The sequence below is a fragment of the Vigna radiata genome, chromosome 2 (assembly GCF_000741045.1).
Source record: "Vigna radiata var. radiata cultivar VC1973A chromosome 2, Vradiata_ver6, whole genome shotgun sequence".
Taxonomy (NCBI): Eukaryota; Viridiplantae; Streptophyta; class Magnoliopsida; order Fabales; family Fabaceae; genus Vigna; species Vigna radiata.
The window spans coordinates 17,547,359-17,567,144 of record NC_028352.1 but is presented as its reverse complement, the minus strand read 5'-3'; the positions used below and the strand labels follow the sequence as shown (position 1 = coordinate 17,567,144).

At 30.9% G+C, this 19,786-nt stretch overlaps 1 protein-coding gene across 1 annotated transcript; it reads left to right on the top strand.

Annotated features, from left to right (window-relative positions):
- The first annotated feature begins 17,861 nt into the window (after positions 1-17,861).
- LOC111240582 (RING-H2 finger protein ATL14-like) lies at positions 17,862-18,997 on the top strand. The gene is made up of 2 exons (XM_022775846.1): positions 17,862-18,369; positions 18,784-18,997. The coding sequence occupies exons 1-2, from the start codon at positions 17,931-17,933 to the stop codon at positions 18,990-18,992; spliced, it is 648 nt and encodes a 215-aa protein (XP_022631567.1). The 5' UTR covers positions 17,862-17,930; the 3' UTR covers positions 18,993-18,997.
- Positions 18,998-19,786: the final 789 nt, after the last annotated feature.

The window sequence follows — 19,786 nt, the reverse complement described above, 5'->3', positions numbered from 1 at the left end:
TGAAACTCTTGTTTATTTATATGATTTCCATATGCTTTGATTGTTAATTGTTGGGTTCTCATCTGTGCTTAATGCCTTTATCGTTTAACTCATTCGATAACTNNTGTTNNTCTTTATTGATACGNNGANGTACAGTAATGTCATGAACTGGTGAGTAATTCCTTGATTAAGCAATACCACCTAGGGATAGGGGTAGGACGATCAATTGCTTTTAAATTCTGCTCTATAATGCTTTATTAATTGCTAGGAGAGGCTAGGGATAGCAAGTCAGTAATTAGTAATAGGCTCTTTTCGCCGAGGCATCGGGTTAAGGGTAGGCTAAGAAAGTTGCATGAAAATTAATTAATCAAGCTAATAATTCAAGAGGAGTAAATAAGATAGAACGGATAAGATGAAATTGTAAACCCCCAACAACTCCATTCATCCATTGTTTTCTTCTCGTCAATTGAATCAATCTTTTTTGCATGTTTATATTTTATTCTCACATCCAATTAATTAATTTTATTTTCAAGTCTTACTATCTTAATTCACATGAACGTTAAGGCCTTTCGAGTCTCTTGGGAAAACGATACTTGGACTTACCATTTATTATTACTTGATACGATTTGGTACGCTTCCCAATCCGTTAACAGTGGTCCATATATTTAATGAAAAAAGAGACAGAATGACGTGGATTATGAAGTTGGAGGGGTCTGAAGCTTGGTTTTCATTTTCAAATTTGAAATTGGAATTTGAGAGATTGTGAATGAAAAACCTAGAGAGAGAAGCTCACACTCCAGCGACAAAACCTTCCTCGTCGTTTCCATTGTCACGCGCCGTTCAACGGTTACCGAACTGCCATCCGCCGTTGTGCCACCTATTGGAAAGTGCTCAGCCCCCGAAAACGCCGATTGGAAAGTGCTCGCGTCTCTTCCCACCGTTTAACGGAAGCCCACCGCCCTTTGCCAATCAACGAATCACATTTCGACGCAGGTCCATCATTTGAAACTGCCTAAGCCATCATACCCTGTTGTCTCCTTCCGCCGGTGTACCTTGTTGTCTCCTTCCGCCGTTTGGAAACCGCTCAGTTTAAACAAAAGAATCATTTTTATCATGTTGACCCCCGTGTGCAGAAAGTTTGCATCAACTACCCACTTATTTGCCCTTTGCTCCCAGGTTTGTTACTACACATTGAGTGTTAACAATAATTCTTACTTGGCCATGTACATCCATATACTTTTGATCATCAATGGCTGAATATCACTTCTGTATAAAATAAGTCCAATAAGTTTTAAAAAAAGTTGGTTCAATTAAAAAACAAGGTCATTTTCAAAGTTGACCACCCTGTAATGAAAGTTTGCCTGAACTACCCACTTATTTGCACTTTGCTCTGAGGTCTGTTACTACGCATTGAGTGTTAACAATAATTCTTCTTTGGCTATGTACATCCATATACTTGTGATCATCAATGGTTGAACACCACTTCTTTATCCAATAAGTCCAATAAGTGTTAAAAAAAGTTGGTTCAATCAAAAAACAAGGCCATTTTCAAAGTTGACCTCCTTGTGCAAAAAGTTTCCCTGAACTACCCACTTATTTGCCTTTTGCTCCCGGTCTGTTACTACACATTAGGTGTTAACAATAATTCTTCCTTGGCCATTGACATCCATATACTTGTGATCATCAATAGCTGAACATCACTTCTTTATCCAATAAGTCCAATAAGTGTTAAAAAAAGTTGGTTCAGTTAAAAACCAAGGCCATTTTCAAAGTTGACCCCCCTGTGTAGAAAGTTTTCCTGAACTACCCACTTATTTTCCCTTTGCTCCCAGGTCTGTTACTACACATTCAGTTTTGCAAAACAGGCTTGGAATACAAATAGAGGACAAAATCTTAAATAGCCACGCATAATGTCCATACAAACTTTATTTGAACAACCAATCTCTTTCATCAACAATAACAGATAAAGTTCACAAAATAAAACACAAATTTGAAGATAATATCCAATGTGAAGATGATTGGCCAACTAAATTCACAAACCTGCCTAACAATTTCATTTTATGCCGACAAACATAAAACATAAAACATAAATGAATGTAATTGAAGCACTTTCATACAATCCAATTAATTTAAAATTAATGCCAAAAAATAAATGTTTGTACATCAACATCTTAAGTGATATTGACATTTCATATTGTAATGCAACATCCAACTAAGGTTTTTAACATAAAAATATAACTACAACTGATTCAACAACTCATATTTTTCTTCTACCATCTGGTGTAAATGGAGTTCTCTTCACCATAATCATGATCTTTCTTTAGGGTGCAGCCTTCATTCGATCGTACGTTGTGCTTTGGTTGAGTTCATCCTAACCTTCACACCCCGAGGTTTGTTGTTGGTTCAATGGCACACCATATTTTTCAAGAGCTTCTTTCACTATACCATGAGAAAGCTCTTCTTTCGAAACCCCAACATCAACAACAACCTGAATAAGTTAACAATTTTAATTATATCAATCATGAAATATAAAAAAACATTTAACCAACACATTGCTCGAATCACAAACAACCTCAATAAGTTAACAAAATTGTTGTACCAATTAAAACATATCATTACCACAATTTCCTATGAACTCCATCCATCTAACCACATCAAGCACCACAACTATTTATAAACAAATAATTACCTACTTGAAATTACCACTTTATTTACTCTTACATATTTTAAAATTTACTAATCTTTACCATATGAAATTCAGCACCTTAATAATTAATTAATTACGTTTAATGGTCTACTTACACCAAACTTAAGCCTAATGTTTAAATATCAATTACCAAAAATCGAACAACACACGGCTTCACAGCCTCATTTTCTTTACCTCCGAAACCGCACACATAGCAAGCTTCTTCTTCTTTTAAAATAAAATATTGCATATAAATTTTCTACATTTATGGACTGACCATACACACTCATAGGCTCCATAATTTTACTAAAATGTATTGCATCTATGTAACCAAAAATAAAAATTCGATTCTTGTGTGACCTACTTGTCTACACTTATATTTGTACTCTAGACATGTACTAGACAAAGACTAAAATATCAGTAAAATTATAGAGTTTAAGTGTGGTAAAAGAACAAAAATATGTAGTACCATTTGAGAAAAAAACTCAAAGTTTAAGTTAAGTATAATATATTCATGGCAAGATTTAATCTAGTAACAAAAGAAATGATGTTTTATGACAAGGGAAAAATATTTATAAAAATAATATAAAAATAAATAAAGCTACTCCATAAAGAAAAGATATGGAAATATTCAAAATCACCAAGGTTCTTCACGACGGAAGGAGACAGCAGGGTACGACGGCCTAAGTAGTTTCAAACGGTGCACTTACGCCGGAATGTGCTCCGTTGATCGGCAAAGGGCGGTGCGCTTCCGTTATCGGGAGCTAAGCACTTTCCAATCGGCGGCACAACAGCGGATGACAGTCCGGTAACTGTTGAATGGCGCGTGACAGTGGAAACGGTGAGGGAGCTTTTGTCGCTAGAGTGGGAGCTTCTCTCTCTAGGTTTTTCGTTGCCAATATCTCAAATGCCAATTTCAAATTTGAAAATGAAAACCAAGCTTGAGACCCTTCCCACTTCATAATCCACGTCATTCTCTCTCTTTTTTTCATTAAACACGTAGACCACTCAAAATTTGACACGTGACGGTATAAAAAATTATCAAATTCTGGATACCAAAGTATCATTACCCTTTCTACATTAACCACACTTCACACCTCAATGCTTACAATAACTTCCTTATAACACTAATTTATGGGTCTTACATCTCATATCATACTGAGTCTCAAAGCAATTGTAATGATTATAATGTTAAAAAAAATGTCATATTTCCTTTATTCATAATTTGACCCAAAATATGATATACATTTTACCTTATACTTGAATAGGAATGCAAAAATAAAAAAAATTTACTAAATCTAAGTTTTCTCGTAAGATAAAAATTCTACTTAGTATTTTAAACCAAATTTTATTTTAAAAATGTAATGATTATTACCTCATTTATAAAATATTTCATGTTTAATGCATAAAAGGAACTAAGTAATTTAAGATATTAAATATTTACTTCATTTAGTACTTAAGTTATAAAAAACAACGCTATATCTTTTAATATATTATGTATTAGTGTCTGTTCGTAATGTAACTTTAAAACGAAAAAAAATAAAGAAACAGGTATAATCTTTTAAATATATAAAATACGTTTGAAAAAAAAAATGTAAAAGAGATAATGGAGACAATCATTTCTTTGCTTTCCTTTAGATAGTATTTGGAAAGTGCGTATAGTATATTTCAAAACTCTAGTGTTAAAATTGATTAATATTCATTGTCAAAAACAATAATGAACTCAAAGAAAATAAATAAAAAAGATATAAATAATATTTTTTTCTTAACATAATTTATTTAATATTTATATTAAAAATTACCTTAAAATATTTTAATAGCATCTTCTAAAACATTATTTTTAAGATTAACTTAACTTTACAAATTCAATAGGATTTGTATTCATTATAGTGAAACTTTATCTTATTTTTAGTTGATGTAGATTTTAAATAAAGTCCTCTTGTACCGTATTGTCGAATGGTCGTACTACAAAAGAGGAATAGTCGGTCTCGCACGTCTAAATCCTCAAATTCGAACAAGACAAATGCAAAAGCCATCTGGTCAGGCATAAGCAGAGGCTGAACAAGGATATCACATCTTAATCTATTTTCAAATTTCCTACACTACCATTCTTCATCCATGATCAATGTATGAAAACGGATAAGATGCTTAAAACGATCAACATATTCATATTCGGACATGCCTCCTTGCACCAACTACAGAAATTCAATCTCCTTGCAAATCTTACACTATCGGGAAAGTACTCGGTGTAAAAGTTTTTCTTGAATAATTCTTATGTAATAGGAATACCACTGCCTTCTAGAAGCATTCTCATACTACTCCACCAATGGTTGGCCTCTCCAAACAGTAAGTACTCAGTATAAGACAACCTATTCTCTTCTGGACAACTTTTAGCATTGAATATCCTTTCCATATCTCTAAACCACTGATTAGCCTCATCAGGGCTTGCCTTCCTACTGAACTTAATTGGATGATGTTGTAAGAAACTCTCTAAACTTCAATCTTGTGATACTGTCGGCGAAGAAGAAGAAGGTCTTGCTAAAACTCTACCGCTACTCATCAACTCCACATATCGCCTTTGGGATACTTCATTTGACATCCTAGCAGCGTCTAACTGCTGCAAAGCAACTGTATTTTGTTTGACCAAAGCAACATTTTGATTCTGCATCGCTATTAAAACTGATTCCATCATCCTCATAAGGTCTGGTGCATCTAGATTAGTGGGTGGAGGAGGAGGAGGCCTAGGTGTCATCTTCTCTGCTTACACAGAGAGAAAACTCATCAGTCCAACTCAAAGAAACAAGGATACCAACCAAACCTAACTATGAGTACACAACACAAGCATAATACACTTATAACCTACAGGATTCCTAAGGAAAGATCTACTCTGATACCAAAAATATAACATCTCAAAATATAGCATGTAACTATATAACAGTCACCACATAGTTAATATGATAGATCAGTTAACAAGATTGATAAAAAGTATAAAGTCATTCTTATAGTCATCCAAAGAAAACTATAACTCTAACTTTATATACAACATGTACTATTATCAAAACTATGTACAATACTTGTGTATCAAAAGTCCACCAAGAAATTATAAGTACTCTAAAGAAAACAGTCTAAAAACATTATAGATCAGAAGCCTCTCCGCCTAATGCTTGCTCAACGCACACATCATCTTGCTCTACTCACACCCACTAAATGATCATCGCCAAAGAAAATACACATAGAACAAACAACTAAGAAACATGCAAGAAAGGGTAAGTTATTTTAAAAATAATCATTCATACTAAAGTAAACACTATATATACAAGTTCAAGCACACAATAACTTTCACATTATTTCTCTTCACACATACTAACTCAGGCTTGGCCAAACCCTTTACCATCTAGTATAACTGTCGAGCCATGAATAGTTATGCACATGTGTGGTGGAACAGCTGACCCGCTCAAAGTTGCCACACAGGGTTAGTCCTTAAAACACCCTTTGCCACCATGAAGAAAGGCCCACAAGCTAGGACCTCCTGCTCCTCTCACGACATGACACATCACTCTCTAATTGAGCACAAATGATTATTAGAGGTTTAGGATGACCATCATATCGGCTTCTTATAATTTATACTAGTCTTACATAAAATCACCAATGAAAGATTCCTCCTTGGAAGTCTTCCACGACTTTGAAACCATACTTTGAAACCACATACTTTCAATTTAAATCTCAATTCATAACTTTGATACTCATATAGACTCATACATAATCATACATCACCCCCAAAATGAATCAAAGCATAATTTTAATCAATCAAGAATAAAGAAGGAAACAGTAAGCTAAAACTTGAACAAGTCGCTCAACGACCACACTCGCTGGGCAATGACGGATTTCTCTCACTCAACGACCCAACTCGTTGTGTGAATACACAGACAGTGTTCCCTAGACCTCAACCTCTCGCTTAGCAACCCAACTCTTTGTGCGAATAAAAATGACATTGATCCTAGACCCCAACCTCTCGTTCAGCGACTCAGTTCGCTGTGGGAATGAAATGACAATGATCCAAACCCCCAACCCTATCACTCAGCGACCCTACTTCCTAGGCGAGACCAAAAACAATGTATCAGACCCCTCAACCACTCGCCCAACGACCCAACTCGTTAGGCAAATCCATAGACAGTGGTTCAGACCTTTCAACCACTCACCCAACGACCCAACTCACTAGACAAATCCAGAGACAGTGGTCAAGACCTTTAACCTCTTGGTGAGCGACTTCACTCGCTTAGTGAGTCTGCATAATTCTACAGCACCAACCATTCTTGACCAAAATGAATTAAACCATTTTCAGCTCAAAGTCATGCAACTTAGGAGTCAGAACAAGTCAACTTCATTGCATACTCCAACAACTCAAATTTGTCTCAGAACATTCCCATCAAAATTTCACTACTCAAGTTCCCAAGTTTGCACCTAAAACCATTCAAATCATCACTAAACTATAACTACCATCTTCCTAAACCGATTCCTCTCTACTGTAAATAATTTTATACCATCATCCTTCACCACACCAACCACACATACAAGCCAAAAATTAACTTTAATCAAATTCATACAATCATTTTCATTCAATCAATCATGCATATAAAAGCACCATACAAATCAAACATNAAAAGTTAGCATATATTGAATTTCTATACTATTACATACCAAAACATACTTTGCAACTCAAATTAAAATAAAAACACTAGTTTCCCTTACCTCTAACCTAACCGCTTAATTTCTCAAAATGCTCCACCGATTTCTTGCAATGCAAGAAACTTTTAAAACACCTACGAATCACTGATTGGTGATTGGAAACTAACTTTAGAACATCAATTGAACCAAGAATCAAGAAAGAGAGATTCTCAACCCATGCAAAACAGAATCACCTTGCATGATCAAGAACCCTAAAATACTAAAGAAAAAGGGGTTTTTGACTTACTTGCTCTAAACAACGAATTGATTGGTTGAAGTTATAAACCTTGACACAATGATCGCCTAGGTACCTCCTGGTCGTCGATCAAGGAGTTAGAATGCTTAAAGAGATGATAGAGAGGTTAAGAGAATAGTGTTTCAGAGAGATAGAAAGTGATTTAGATAATGAGAGAAGTTTGGAAAAATCTATCTATATTATGATATTATTTTATAATAAAATACCCGGTCTCATTATTTTAATACATCTATCAACTCTAATATTCTATTTTTTATGTTCTTATAATCTACGTAAATAAAAACTAAAAAATAAAATTATAAATAGACATTTCAAAGTATTAAATAATATCATTATTATACATTTCTTATTATTTTAAGGTTAAAAGCTCTTTTTGGTCCCAGTTTTGGTTGGGAAAATTTGAATTGGTCCCCATGTTTTTTTTGTGTTCAATTTGGTCCTAAAGAACATAACTAGAGTCAATTGAGTCCTTTTCACTAACTCCGTCTAAATTGATAACGGTTTGTTGTCCAAATGTGCAACTCTATTGTGAGGTGTCATTTATTGGGTGACGTGGAGTGGTCAGTGGCATTTAAAGTTATTTTTATTTTTTTTTATAACTTTTTCACTGGTTCATAGTTTTCTTCTTCACTGGATCTTAACAGCCTCCTCGTTCTTCTTCTTCTTCCCCTACGACCTCCACCACCACTGGGCGAAACCTTACCCACCTTGCCGTCAGCCACCTAGCGTCGCCGTTATCCTTCATCAAAGCGCCACCAAAATCGCGCCCTCACCATCTTCATCGCGATAGAGAATCTTCCATGGCCATCTTCAAGAAGCTTCGCCGTTAGCCTTGCAACCTCCATCTACATTGCATCTTAATCAGAGAAATTTGCATAGCGGCACATGCAGAACCTCCATCATCTCGCACATTCATCTTCATCACCTGCAAACCCATAAATCAGAAAATCCCAATTTCCATGGAACCCTAAATTGAGCCGCTGTTCAACCTCGCGTGTTCGTCTCCTCGCAATGGTACCTGCAACAAAACCCAGAAATCGTGAAGATCTAGTAGCACCTTCACAGATCCAGTAGCACCTTTCGGCTTAGCCCATTGATAAAGATGCATTTTTTTTAGGGTTTACCGTTTCTTCATCTCTCTTACTCTTTACACTTTTGTGGGTTTATCATTTTCTTGGTAAAGTGGGATTGTTGAAAGCTTGAGATAGATGCTTCTGTCTCAGGTTGTCGTCCTTCGAAATTGTAGTATTTTGGCAGGTGTAGGTGTAGGCCAGAAAATGGCAAGTGTTGAAGCAAAATTAACTAGTGCTAATGTGACCTATTTAGTTATTGAATATTAAAATCCTATATCCAACTAAGAATGCCACTAAGACTCCATGTCATGACACCTCACAATAGAATTGTATATTTGGACAACAAACCGTTATCAATTTAAACGGAGTTAGTGAAAAGGACTCAATTGAATTCTAATTACGTTTTTTAGGATCAAATTGAACACAAAAAAAATATGGGGACCAATTCGAATTTTCCCAACCAAAACTAGAACTAAAAAGAGCTTTTAATCTTATTTTAAATATGCTAATTTTAACTTGAATTTCGAAATATCTTTTTAAGCACAATGTCCCAATCTAATTATAATTCAAACTAACCACTTCAAAGATAACCAAAAGTTTCAAATAATCAGGAGAAATAGTTTAATTAAANATAAAAAGTAGAAGATAAAATGGTTTTATAAATGTCATGTCCTCATTGTAAGAACAGTATCATTTATGCTTATAAAATTTACAATAGTGAGTTTAATTAAAATAAAACAAATTTAGTGATAGAAGCTTTCTTAAATAGTAAAATGGTATGATGACTTTGCCATAATGGCATTAGTCGTGTTGCCCTTAAGTGGTGGCTTCTCATTCCTGCATCTCTGCGATGCTGCTATTGTAGCATTCAATTAATGCTATTGTACAGAAAATAAATATGAACATAAATAGTGCATTTTTAAAAGAAAAATAGAATAGTGATATTAACAGGAATTCTAAAACTGTAAGAAATATATGACATTACCGGAAAATATATCCCACATTAACATGATTTTAAAAGTGTACTGGATTTCAAAACAACTGTAATGATTATAGTGTTAAAAAATCATAAATATGTCATATTTACTTCATTCATAATTTTATTTAAAATAAAAAAAATATTTTACCTTACACTTACCGNAATATAAAAACAAAAAAATCTTACTAAATCCATATTTTCTTGTAAGATAAAAATTCCTCTTAGTCTTTCAACCCCAATTTATGATTACCTCATTCATAAAATATTTCATGTTTAATGCATGAAAGGAATTAAATACGTCTTAAATATTGACTTTATTTAGTACTTAGGTTATAAAAAAATATATTTTATTATATTGTGTATTAGTGTTTGTATTATTCCGTAAAGTAAATTTAAAACAAAATATAAATAAACAGATATAATATTATTTATTTTAAAATAAAACAAAGACAAATAAAAAATAATAATAACCACAGGTTTGATTTCAAAAGGATTCGAAACGAACACCACTACTACATCCACACAATACAGAAATCATATTTTTATACATTTTAAAGACAAACAATTTACATTTCACACTATATAACACTTACACAATTTTTATCTCATACTAATAAACTGATTAATTAACTACATAATACTAAAATAAAATTATCACAAAGATATTTCAATAACTAACTTAACTTATGAATAATACTGATTTCACAAGTTTTATATCTCATATTTATATGATTTTAAAACTAATAGATTTTTAAAAAACTGTAATAATTATGGTACTTCATTCATAATTTGACCCAAAAAAGAAATACATTTTAGCTTATAATTGCAAGAATGCAAAATCAAAAAATCTTACTAAATCTACGTTCTCCTCCTGTGAGATAAAAATTCCACTTTGTATTTTAATCCAAATTTTATTTTGAGAATGTAATGATTATTACCTTATTCATAAAATATTTCATGTTTAATGCATGAAAGGAATAAGTACGTCTAATAGTTTTAAAATATTATATATTGACTTGATTTAGTACTTAAGTTATAAAAAAAACGTCGGAAGTGTCAAAACGGATAATCCAGTTTGACCTGATCCAACTCGACCTATCATGGGTTGGTTTCTTTGTGAGTCAACCTAATCCGACTCATTTATTAGTGAGTCGAAAAAATTTGAATCTGACTCGACCCACCACGAGTTTGTGGGTTAAATGAGTTGTCTCATTAGTTCACTTAACTTTTTTGACCCTCTTCTTCTGACATTCTTATAATATGTTACTTTGGTCGATCAAATTGAAACAGTAATAATTAGTTCAATTGATATAAAAAAACTAAAAAAACTGAAGAATCTAAATTATTAAGTAGCATGTGTTTATTTTGTATTTATTAATATAAAAAAATTAAAAAATCTTAGTTATCATAAGTAACATGTGTTTATTTTGAAATAATTAGTATAAAAAAACTAAAAAAATTTAGTTACATAAAGGATGTTTTTTATATAAGATGTTTAAATATTGTAAAAATATTGTACATATAAGATGTTTAAATATTGTAAAAATAGCCTAAATAAAGGTTGTGCATTTTAAATAATTAATTTAATTAATTTGATTTCAATAAAAAATAGGATTTGAATAACTAATTTAATTAATTTGATTTAATTAAAAAAATAGGTGGGTTGGTGAGTCAATCCAACCTACCACGGGTTTAACCCGTATGAGTCGGGTTCTTAGTAAACTGGGTCAAAATTGGCTCACATCAAAATTTTCACATTTTTTTCAATCCAATCCGACTCAAACTCGTGGTGAGCCGGATTGACTTACGGATTTCAACCCATTTTAACGGCACTTAAAAAACACTATATCTTTTATCATATTTTGTATTAGTGTTTGTTCGTAAAGTAAATTTAAAACGAAAAAAAATAAATAAACAGGTATAGGATTTTAAAAATATAAAGCATATTTGAAAAAAATAATGTAAAAGAGATAATGAAGACATATAATCATTTCTTTGCTTTTCTTTAGATAGTATTTGAAAGTGCGTATCATATATTTCTAAACTCTAGTGTTAATATGGATTAATAATATTCATTGTCAAAAACAATAATGAACTCTCAGAAATAATAAGATATACAAAATATTATTTTTCTCTTACATAATTTATTTAATATAAAAATGATTTTATTTAATATTTATATTAAAAATTACATAAAAATATTTTAATGGCATTTTTTAAAAAATTAATTTTAAAATTAACTTAATTTTCAACTTAGAAGATAGGATTTATACTTATTATATAGCACAACAAATCTAATAAATATCAAATTTTATTAAAATAAATTTTGGTTTACTCTAATATTATCTTAATAATTAAGCTTTAAACTTAACTTAATATAGTATTTTTATATATAAATTTTATTTTTAATAACACAATAAAAAATAATAATATATAATCTGACTCACATTATAAAAATATTATAATACATTAAATAATTTAGAGATTATTTTTTACCTTAACCAAACTACAAGCTTACAATATCCTCCTTTCACACATGACCTTCTCACACATTGGGACTCAGCAAGTATAATTAGCAGTGACAGAGGAGATACCTAGAAAAAAAAAAGAATTCAATAAGAACTACAGAAGAGAATGTAAGAGCAATAAAGCTTCTTCTAAGCTTCCCTTGGCCTAATATAGTCTCAGGCCATATTCTCGCTCCATATCTTTTCTTTATCTACGAAATATCTTTCCTTGTCTCAATTCTCAACTTCACCCATAGCACAAGGTCTCGTCCAACGAGCTCAATCGTCTAACAAGCTCAATCTTGCATGTATGTCAATCATCATCTAAAAGCAACTCGTTTCGATATGTCATCTTCCATTTTTCACTGTACTAATTCTCTTCAAACTAAAACGATTTGAGTTGTCGTAACTTTGGACCTATTTCCTTTTCTTCTCAAAGACTTGTGAATAAAAACTCTTATGTTGTTCACATCGAACACTATGCTCAGTACGAGCCAGAACCAACAAGCGAGACATCTATCTATTTCTACCCTCTCGAAAGGAAAAAGAGAAACACTCTAGTCTCAGTCCCTTCTACTGCCCATCATAGAAGAAAAGACTCATCTATTCTACTGCCTTTTAGAAATGAAGAGATTCGCCTTTCTACCCTCTCACAAGAGAAAAGATACAATCCATATTTAACAAAGTATAACAAGAAAACCTAATTAATGACAACCATCACCACACCTCATGGTTAATACAACATGACATTCACACTAATACTAGATACTGGTAATGAAAATTATTTACAACAACATTTCATCCCTTGAGGTGAAATCCTAAAAATCACATATCACACTCCTATATCTTAACAATTTAGAAATCTCACGAATAACCAACGAAAACTTGCGTAATCTCTATACCAACCAACATCTTGTGAATGAAAATATATTGCACAGGAAGATTCAATCCCTTCTCGCTCGGTCAATTGGACCACATACTTTCAGACTTGTCAGGATCCAATGACTTTTCATTATAAAAATAAAATAAAAATAAATAAAATATTGAAGCATTTACTTTATTTTGTTTAACGCATATTTTTGTAGTGAAAATATCTTGCATAGAAAGATTCAATCCCTTCCCGCTCGATCAGTTGACCCATCACCTATGTTCAACCTTGTCAAGATCTAATGACTTTTCATTATAAAAATAGATTATAAAACATTGAAGCATTTACTTTATTTTGTTTAATGCATATTTTCGTGAGTGAAAATATCTTGCACAAGAAGGTTTACTCCCTCCCCACTCGGTCAATTGGACTACCTACGTTCAGCCTTGTCAGGTTCCAATGGCTTGGCTCTCGAGCGAGCATCAACTAGGCACCTCTACCCTCGTTCAATGTATCTCAAACAGTGCCTATTTATATTATCATAGTCAATGTCCTCATATAATTTGTAGGTCACAAGGCAGTAAAGCACCTACAACATACTGGTGACACATCCAAATATGGATTTATCACTCTTGGTCTTCAAATGTTCAACCGAAGACTGAACGGTCTCGCTTGCCTGGTCATTCGACCTTATAACCTAAACTATTTTGATATTAATTTGATTGGCTACATTTTTCTGACCATTCAAATTCGAATTGTTATTTTCTCTTCAATGTAGATGAAAGGACTCTACATACAAACCACTTAGCAAAATGAAGCTTGCTTCTCGGTGAGGAACACTTTTGTAGCTCTCACCAAAGCCTCTTTGACCTAGGGAATGCTTTTGTAGCTCCTAGTTTCCGCCACTCAGTGAGGAACACTTTTGTAGTTCTCACCAAAGCCTCTTCGACCTAGGGAACACTTTTGTAGCACCCAGCGTTCTCTGTTCTGTGAGGAACACTTTCGTAGCTCTCACCGAAGCCTTTTCGACTTAGGAAACACTTTCGTAGCTCCTAGCGTCTACTGCTCGGTGAGGAAGGCTTTTGTAGCTCTCACTGAAGCCTCTTCGACCTAGGGAACGCTTTCGTAGCTTCTAGTGTCTGTCGCTCGATGGGAATGCTTTCATAGCTCTCACTGAAGCCTCTTCGACCTAGGGAATGCTTTTGTAGCTCCTAGCGTCTACCACTCAGTGAGGAACGCTTTTTTAGTTCTCATCGAAGCCTCTTTGACCTAAGGAATGCTTTTGTAGCTCCTAGTGTCCGCCGCTCGGTGAACGCTTTCGTAGCTCTCACCAAAGCCTCTTCTGCTTAGGGAATGATTCCAAGTGAACTCCTAGCGTCTGTCGCTCGGTGTAGAGAAGAATGAGACTTAAAACGCATTGAAAATAGGCTTCCTAATACAACATCAGTGGCCTCTCTTAAGCTCATAATAGTCCCTGCTCACCGATCAGAGTAAATGGTCATTTATGGGCAATTAGCAGGTATTAATGGCTAAATAATGGATCATATTGCCTTTCGCTTTACAAATATACGACATTAATGGTTTTATTGTCGTGTCAAATATGAATATACAACATTAATGGTTTGATTGTCGTATCAAATATAAATATACGACATTAATGGTTTTATTATTGTATCAAATATGAATATACGGTGTTAATTGTTAATTAATGTGCTTGATTGCTATAAACCCTATAAATGTAAAATTAATGTCCAAATAAAAACACATTTCTTTATTCTAGTAAAATAGAGATTTCTTTATGAAACATATTTGACTTGAGTGCTCAAGTGTCATCTCCAGATCAACAATCGATTGATGTGGATTATATTCTTGAAAATTATTAGACAATTATAATAGAACAAGAAACAACGATCTACCCTCAATCTTTTCAACCAAAACTTGAACAGAAACGAATGATAACAAAGCTTTCGCTTTAAAGAAAGGTGGAGAGACCATTTATTTAAACATCACATGTGGTTGACTTTTAACGTGGGAAGGAACAATTTTCATACCACATCCGTTATGGCGCGAAGGACTTATTTTAAAATAGTAATTTTATACATAAATTTCATTTTTAATGATACAATAACACTAAATATATAATTTCAAAGCGAACGGTAATATATTAAATAACTTAGAGATTATTTTTCACATTATAATAGTTTTTTTAAAGTTAAAAGTAAAATTATTTATTCAAGAACTTGTAAATGAAAACATTATAATTTAAAGTTTTTTATTAAGTAAAAATGAAAAAATTAAGAAATTAAGAAATATATATATATATATATATATATATATATATATATATATATATATATATATATAAACTCACAAAACATTTGAATATGTCATATATCTTATGTCTACAATTCATATTTATACGTAAAATGGAATGAAATAGGAATTTTTGTTTCTTAAAAATGGTTAAAAGTTTTACTTTTCACATAAAAATAAGAAAATTAAATGATATAAAAAAAATCAATAACATTGAATTCTGAGGTTTTGAATTGAAAGTAATATTAGATTTTTATGTATATATCCAATATTTTAGAGATTATGTATCTTCGAAAATAATTTTAAAGGCGTATGATTTATCTTGGTAAATCTTCCAATAAAAGTTTCCAAAGCAAAAATGAGCTGAAGGTATATTTTGCAAACATAAAATGTTAGGTTATATTGAATAAAAATGAGTATAGGTATAATAATCTAAAAAATTAACTAAGAGACAATTTTTGTATTTTAACTATTACATATTATTACTTATTTGAAAATAAAACAAATGGAAGGTATAATAAAGGAAAATATTTTTTTAATTTTTTTTAATAATTTTTTATAATAGATAATTTTGATTAATCCGTTTTATATATGCCAAACAATAAAATAATAACACTAAAAAAATAGTTAACATCCATTTAATAAATTCAAATTTCTTTCAAACAGTGGGAAAAGTGCATTGGTTAGAATTCTTCCTCTCTAAGTCAAACAAAAATTTACTTTCATTTCATTAATTTGTGACTTTGAGACCGTAATTAATGCGTGCTTAATATTTTCTTTTACAAAATAACAAAGTTAATTAGATAGTATAAAACAGTTTCCTCCATTCTGGAGTTATGCCCTTTTTTTCAGATAAAAATACATAAAAACGTTCCATGTATCTGTGTTTACATTAATGCACTATAAACACAAGAAGACGTAACTGTTTTTTAAGCTTTGCAAAACGGAACTATTAAAATAAAATAATAAAGAACAATTTTACCCCCATTAAGAAACAAATAAAATGATTTTATGAAAAAAAAAATACGTTATCTATTTATTTATAATAAAATAATTTCTACAATTAATGTTATTAATCACAAACTATCCTACATGAAAAATTGTATTTTTGTAATAATTATCTTTTGTTGACTATTATATTTCCTTCAAACATATTGAATCTGAAAGTCTGTTGATTTAATAATAATGTTATGTATTTACAATAAAAGAAATTCTTTTATGTCATAATAAATAGAATAGAAATTCGCATTTTATGTCATAATAAATACATGACTATAAGTTAAATAATGATTAAATAGAAAAGAAAGATATAACTATTACAAAAACATAGATAAATGAAAGTTTAAGAATATCTTTCAATTAAAAAATATTATTGAACTCACTATTTATGTGATAAATTTACTATTTTAATTAATGCTAGTTATTTCAATAGTCATAACTTAAATTATTTATAACAGTTATATATAATTAGTCAAAAAAGAAAAACCTTTACGTTACACAAATATACATCAAATAAACTATTTATAAATCTAAATTCTTTATATTTTAATTTGTACATTCATGCACATGCTTATTGACTAATTCTCTTTATCAAATCAAATTTTTAGACAAATTGAAGATCCAAAGTTCATGAGAATCAAAAACACACTTCACAAATCTGACTAAAATTTTTCTCATAAAGTTACTTATGAATATTAAATAAATATTCTTCTTTCTCTCATTACAAATCCTAATTATTCTCTATGTCTATAAAGTTTGGATTCTTGAGTGCCCAGTCTTTAAATTATATTAATAAATACTGATCTTAATATTTTAAAACATTAAAAATTAGTATCCATATATAGAAAAATAATACCAAAAATTCAACGCGGAATTTCAACATATACCAAAATAATAAATAAGAATCATATATATATATATATATATATATATATATATATATATATATATATATATATATATATATATATATATATATTTTGAGAGATATTTAAAACATTAAAATTAATATTTTTTTTAAATAATAAATAAAAGATGTGTTCAATATGCTTTTAGTCTCTATATTTTGGAGTAATTTTGGTTTTAATCCCTCTCTCAAATTAAGGTACAATTTAGTCATTCAACTTTATAAAACTCTGTTTTGATAGAGCAAATAAAGTTAAAAATATTTAGTAAAAATGACTAAAACCAGAATTTTCTAAAGTTGAAGGACTAAATTGTACTTTAGTTTGAAAGAGAGACTAAAATCAAAATCGTCTCAAAGTATAGATACTAAAATGATATTTAATCCATAAAAGATTTATGTGTGTAAACTTTGATTTTATATCATAATAAAAATATTTTTTTTTAACATAATGATAATTTGTTCTAAATACTAAAATCCCAATGTTCTTTGAACCATCGACTTCTACAAACCTAGTTTGAGGATATCTCTTGATTATCCTGATTTTCTACCCTTCTCATTTCATATACCTGTTATATGTAAAAAACAAAACTTGTGGGTTGTCACTTTTTTTTTATTTTCTCTCTAATTTTCCTAAGCCAATGTTCCCCTTGCTTCCAAATACAAACAAAAAGCAAGCCAGCTTTGAAACCTGTGTTCAAAACAAACACATCATGGACCAGAACATCACAGTTCCAAGAATTCATGCATTCTCATCACCACCTTCTCCTCCCTTGTCTTCCTGCATCATTGCCCTTTCCATAGCCACACTGATTTTCATGTTCTTCTACGTTTTCTCACCCATTTTTTCAGCAGCCATTCTTTTAGCCCTTTGCATCATCGCCCTCCTCTTTTGCACCTTCACGCAGGATCAAACATTCGCCTTTCACGCACACACTACTCCACCCAAAAACCAGAGGCTGGTCAAAATTTTCAATAACCTTTTCTGGGTCGTTGAAGAGAAAAGAAGTGGCAAAACGCAACAAGTAATGAAGCTGCTTGGATCTATCGTATGCTTCCAAAACCAACCATTTCTGTCAGGTGAACAGAATTCATTAAATGAAACATTGTTTTTTGTTTTTTTTTTATCTATGCCTAAATATTAGGAAAATGAACAAATCAAAAGTATATAAGTCTTTAAAAATCACGACGATTTCAACTCTAAATTTGAAGTGATTTCTAAAGATAGATTTCTGTACACACTAAAATGGTTAAACTGTCATGATTTTTGAAGACTTGTACCTGACTAGTGATAATTTTTTTGCTTCTCTATTTTCGTAATATCGAAACAAATTTGTCTGAGTTGAAAATTGTTATAAAAACTGTTTATGTATATACAAACAAAATTGTGTATGTGAGGAACAGTATGATATAAAGCAAAACATCTGTGTAAAATTGTGCAGAAGGTGTTAATAATTACTGATGTTGTTGTTGGGTTTTGGATTTCTGTTGTAGGGAGTGAATGTGCAATTTGCTTAGAAGAGTTGAAGAATGGAGAAGAGTGTGTTGTGTTTTCAGTTTGTGGACACATCTTTCATTTTGATTGTATCAAACACTGGTTAGAGGAAAAACCGACTTGTCCAAATTGTCGTCACTGTGTGGCATCATCAGCCACCATGATGAAAACAACAAGCATGGAGTTCTTGGAGAATTTAGTTGAGTGATTGGCATTTTTTAGAACATTTTTTTCTTCTGGAATCTCAGTAAAAATTAGTGATTGTGTCCATTGATTGCACAGATTGAAACTATAAAATTCCTTCTTTTCCTGTTGATTCATATTAAATTTTTTTGTCAATTTGTTTAAAATTATTTTATTTTTAAAAAAATATTATTTTATTAGCATTGGATAAGTATGGAATACAAAATGAAGTATTTGTATCATCACCCAATTTAATTTATATTGCTATAATGTTTTTCCTTATGGAGAATTTAACTTAGATATATAAACAAAAAAAAAATCAAATTTTGTAATCTTCATATTAAGAATGGCCAACTTTATTAGGTAGTTTTAAAAATGTTTAAATGCTTAAGGAATGTTTGTTTGGCTTAATTACATTTTCTAAGTTTAATGAAATTTCTCAAATTTTAAAATTGCAATAATATAATTTTTTTGTCTACTTAAATCGATATCATTAATTTTATTAATTTGTAATATAAATTGTATTATGCATGAATTAAAAAATGTCTTTTTTATTTAATAATTTTTTATCTAATTAGGTAGATAATGGTAACCTTACATTTTTAAATTAGACGAATTAATTTATATGTAAAATTCTATTTTAATAATATAAAATTATCAAAATAAAACATCACAAAGGTGATAATAAAACAAGTAGGTAAAATAACCTATTACAAAGAAAAGATCTACACATGTAAAACCATTTATAGCTAGTTAAAAAAAGAACCACTATAGTCATACTCTAGACCTAGACTTGGTCATTTGGATATGGTATAAATG

What these genes read in the sequence shown, in the direction of transcription:
- LOC111240582 (XM_022775846.1), top strand. Translation starts at nt 17,931, where the DNA reads ATGTTCCCCTTGCTTCCAAATACAAACAAAAAGCAAGCCAGCTTTGAA. An exon ending in AAACCAACCATTTCTGTCAG is followed by an intron (nt 18,370 to 18,783) that starts GTGAACAGAATT and finishes TTTCTGTTGTAG; the next exon opens with GGAGTGAATGTGCAATTTGC.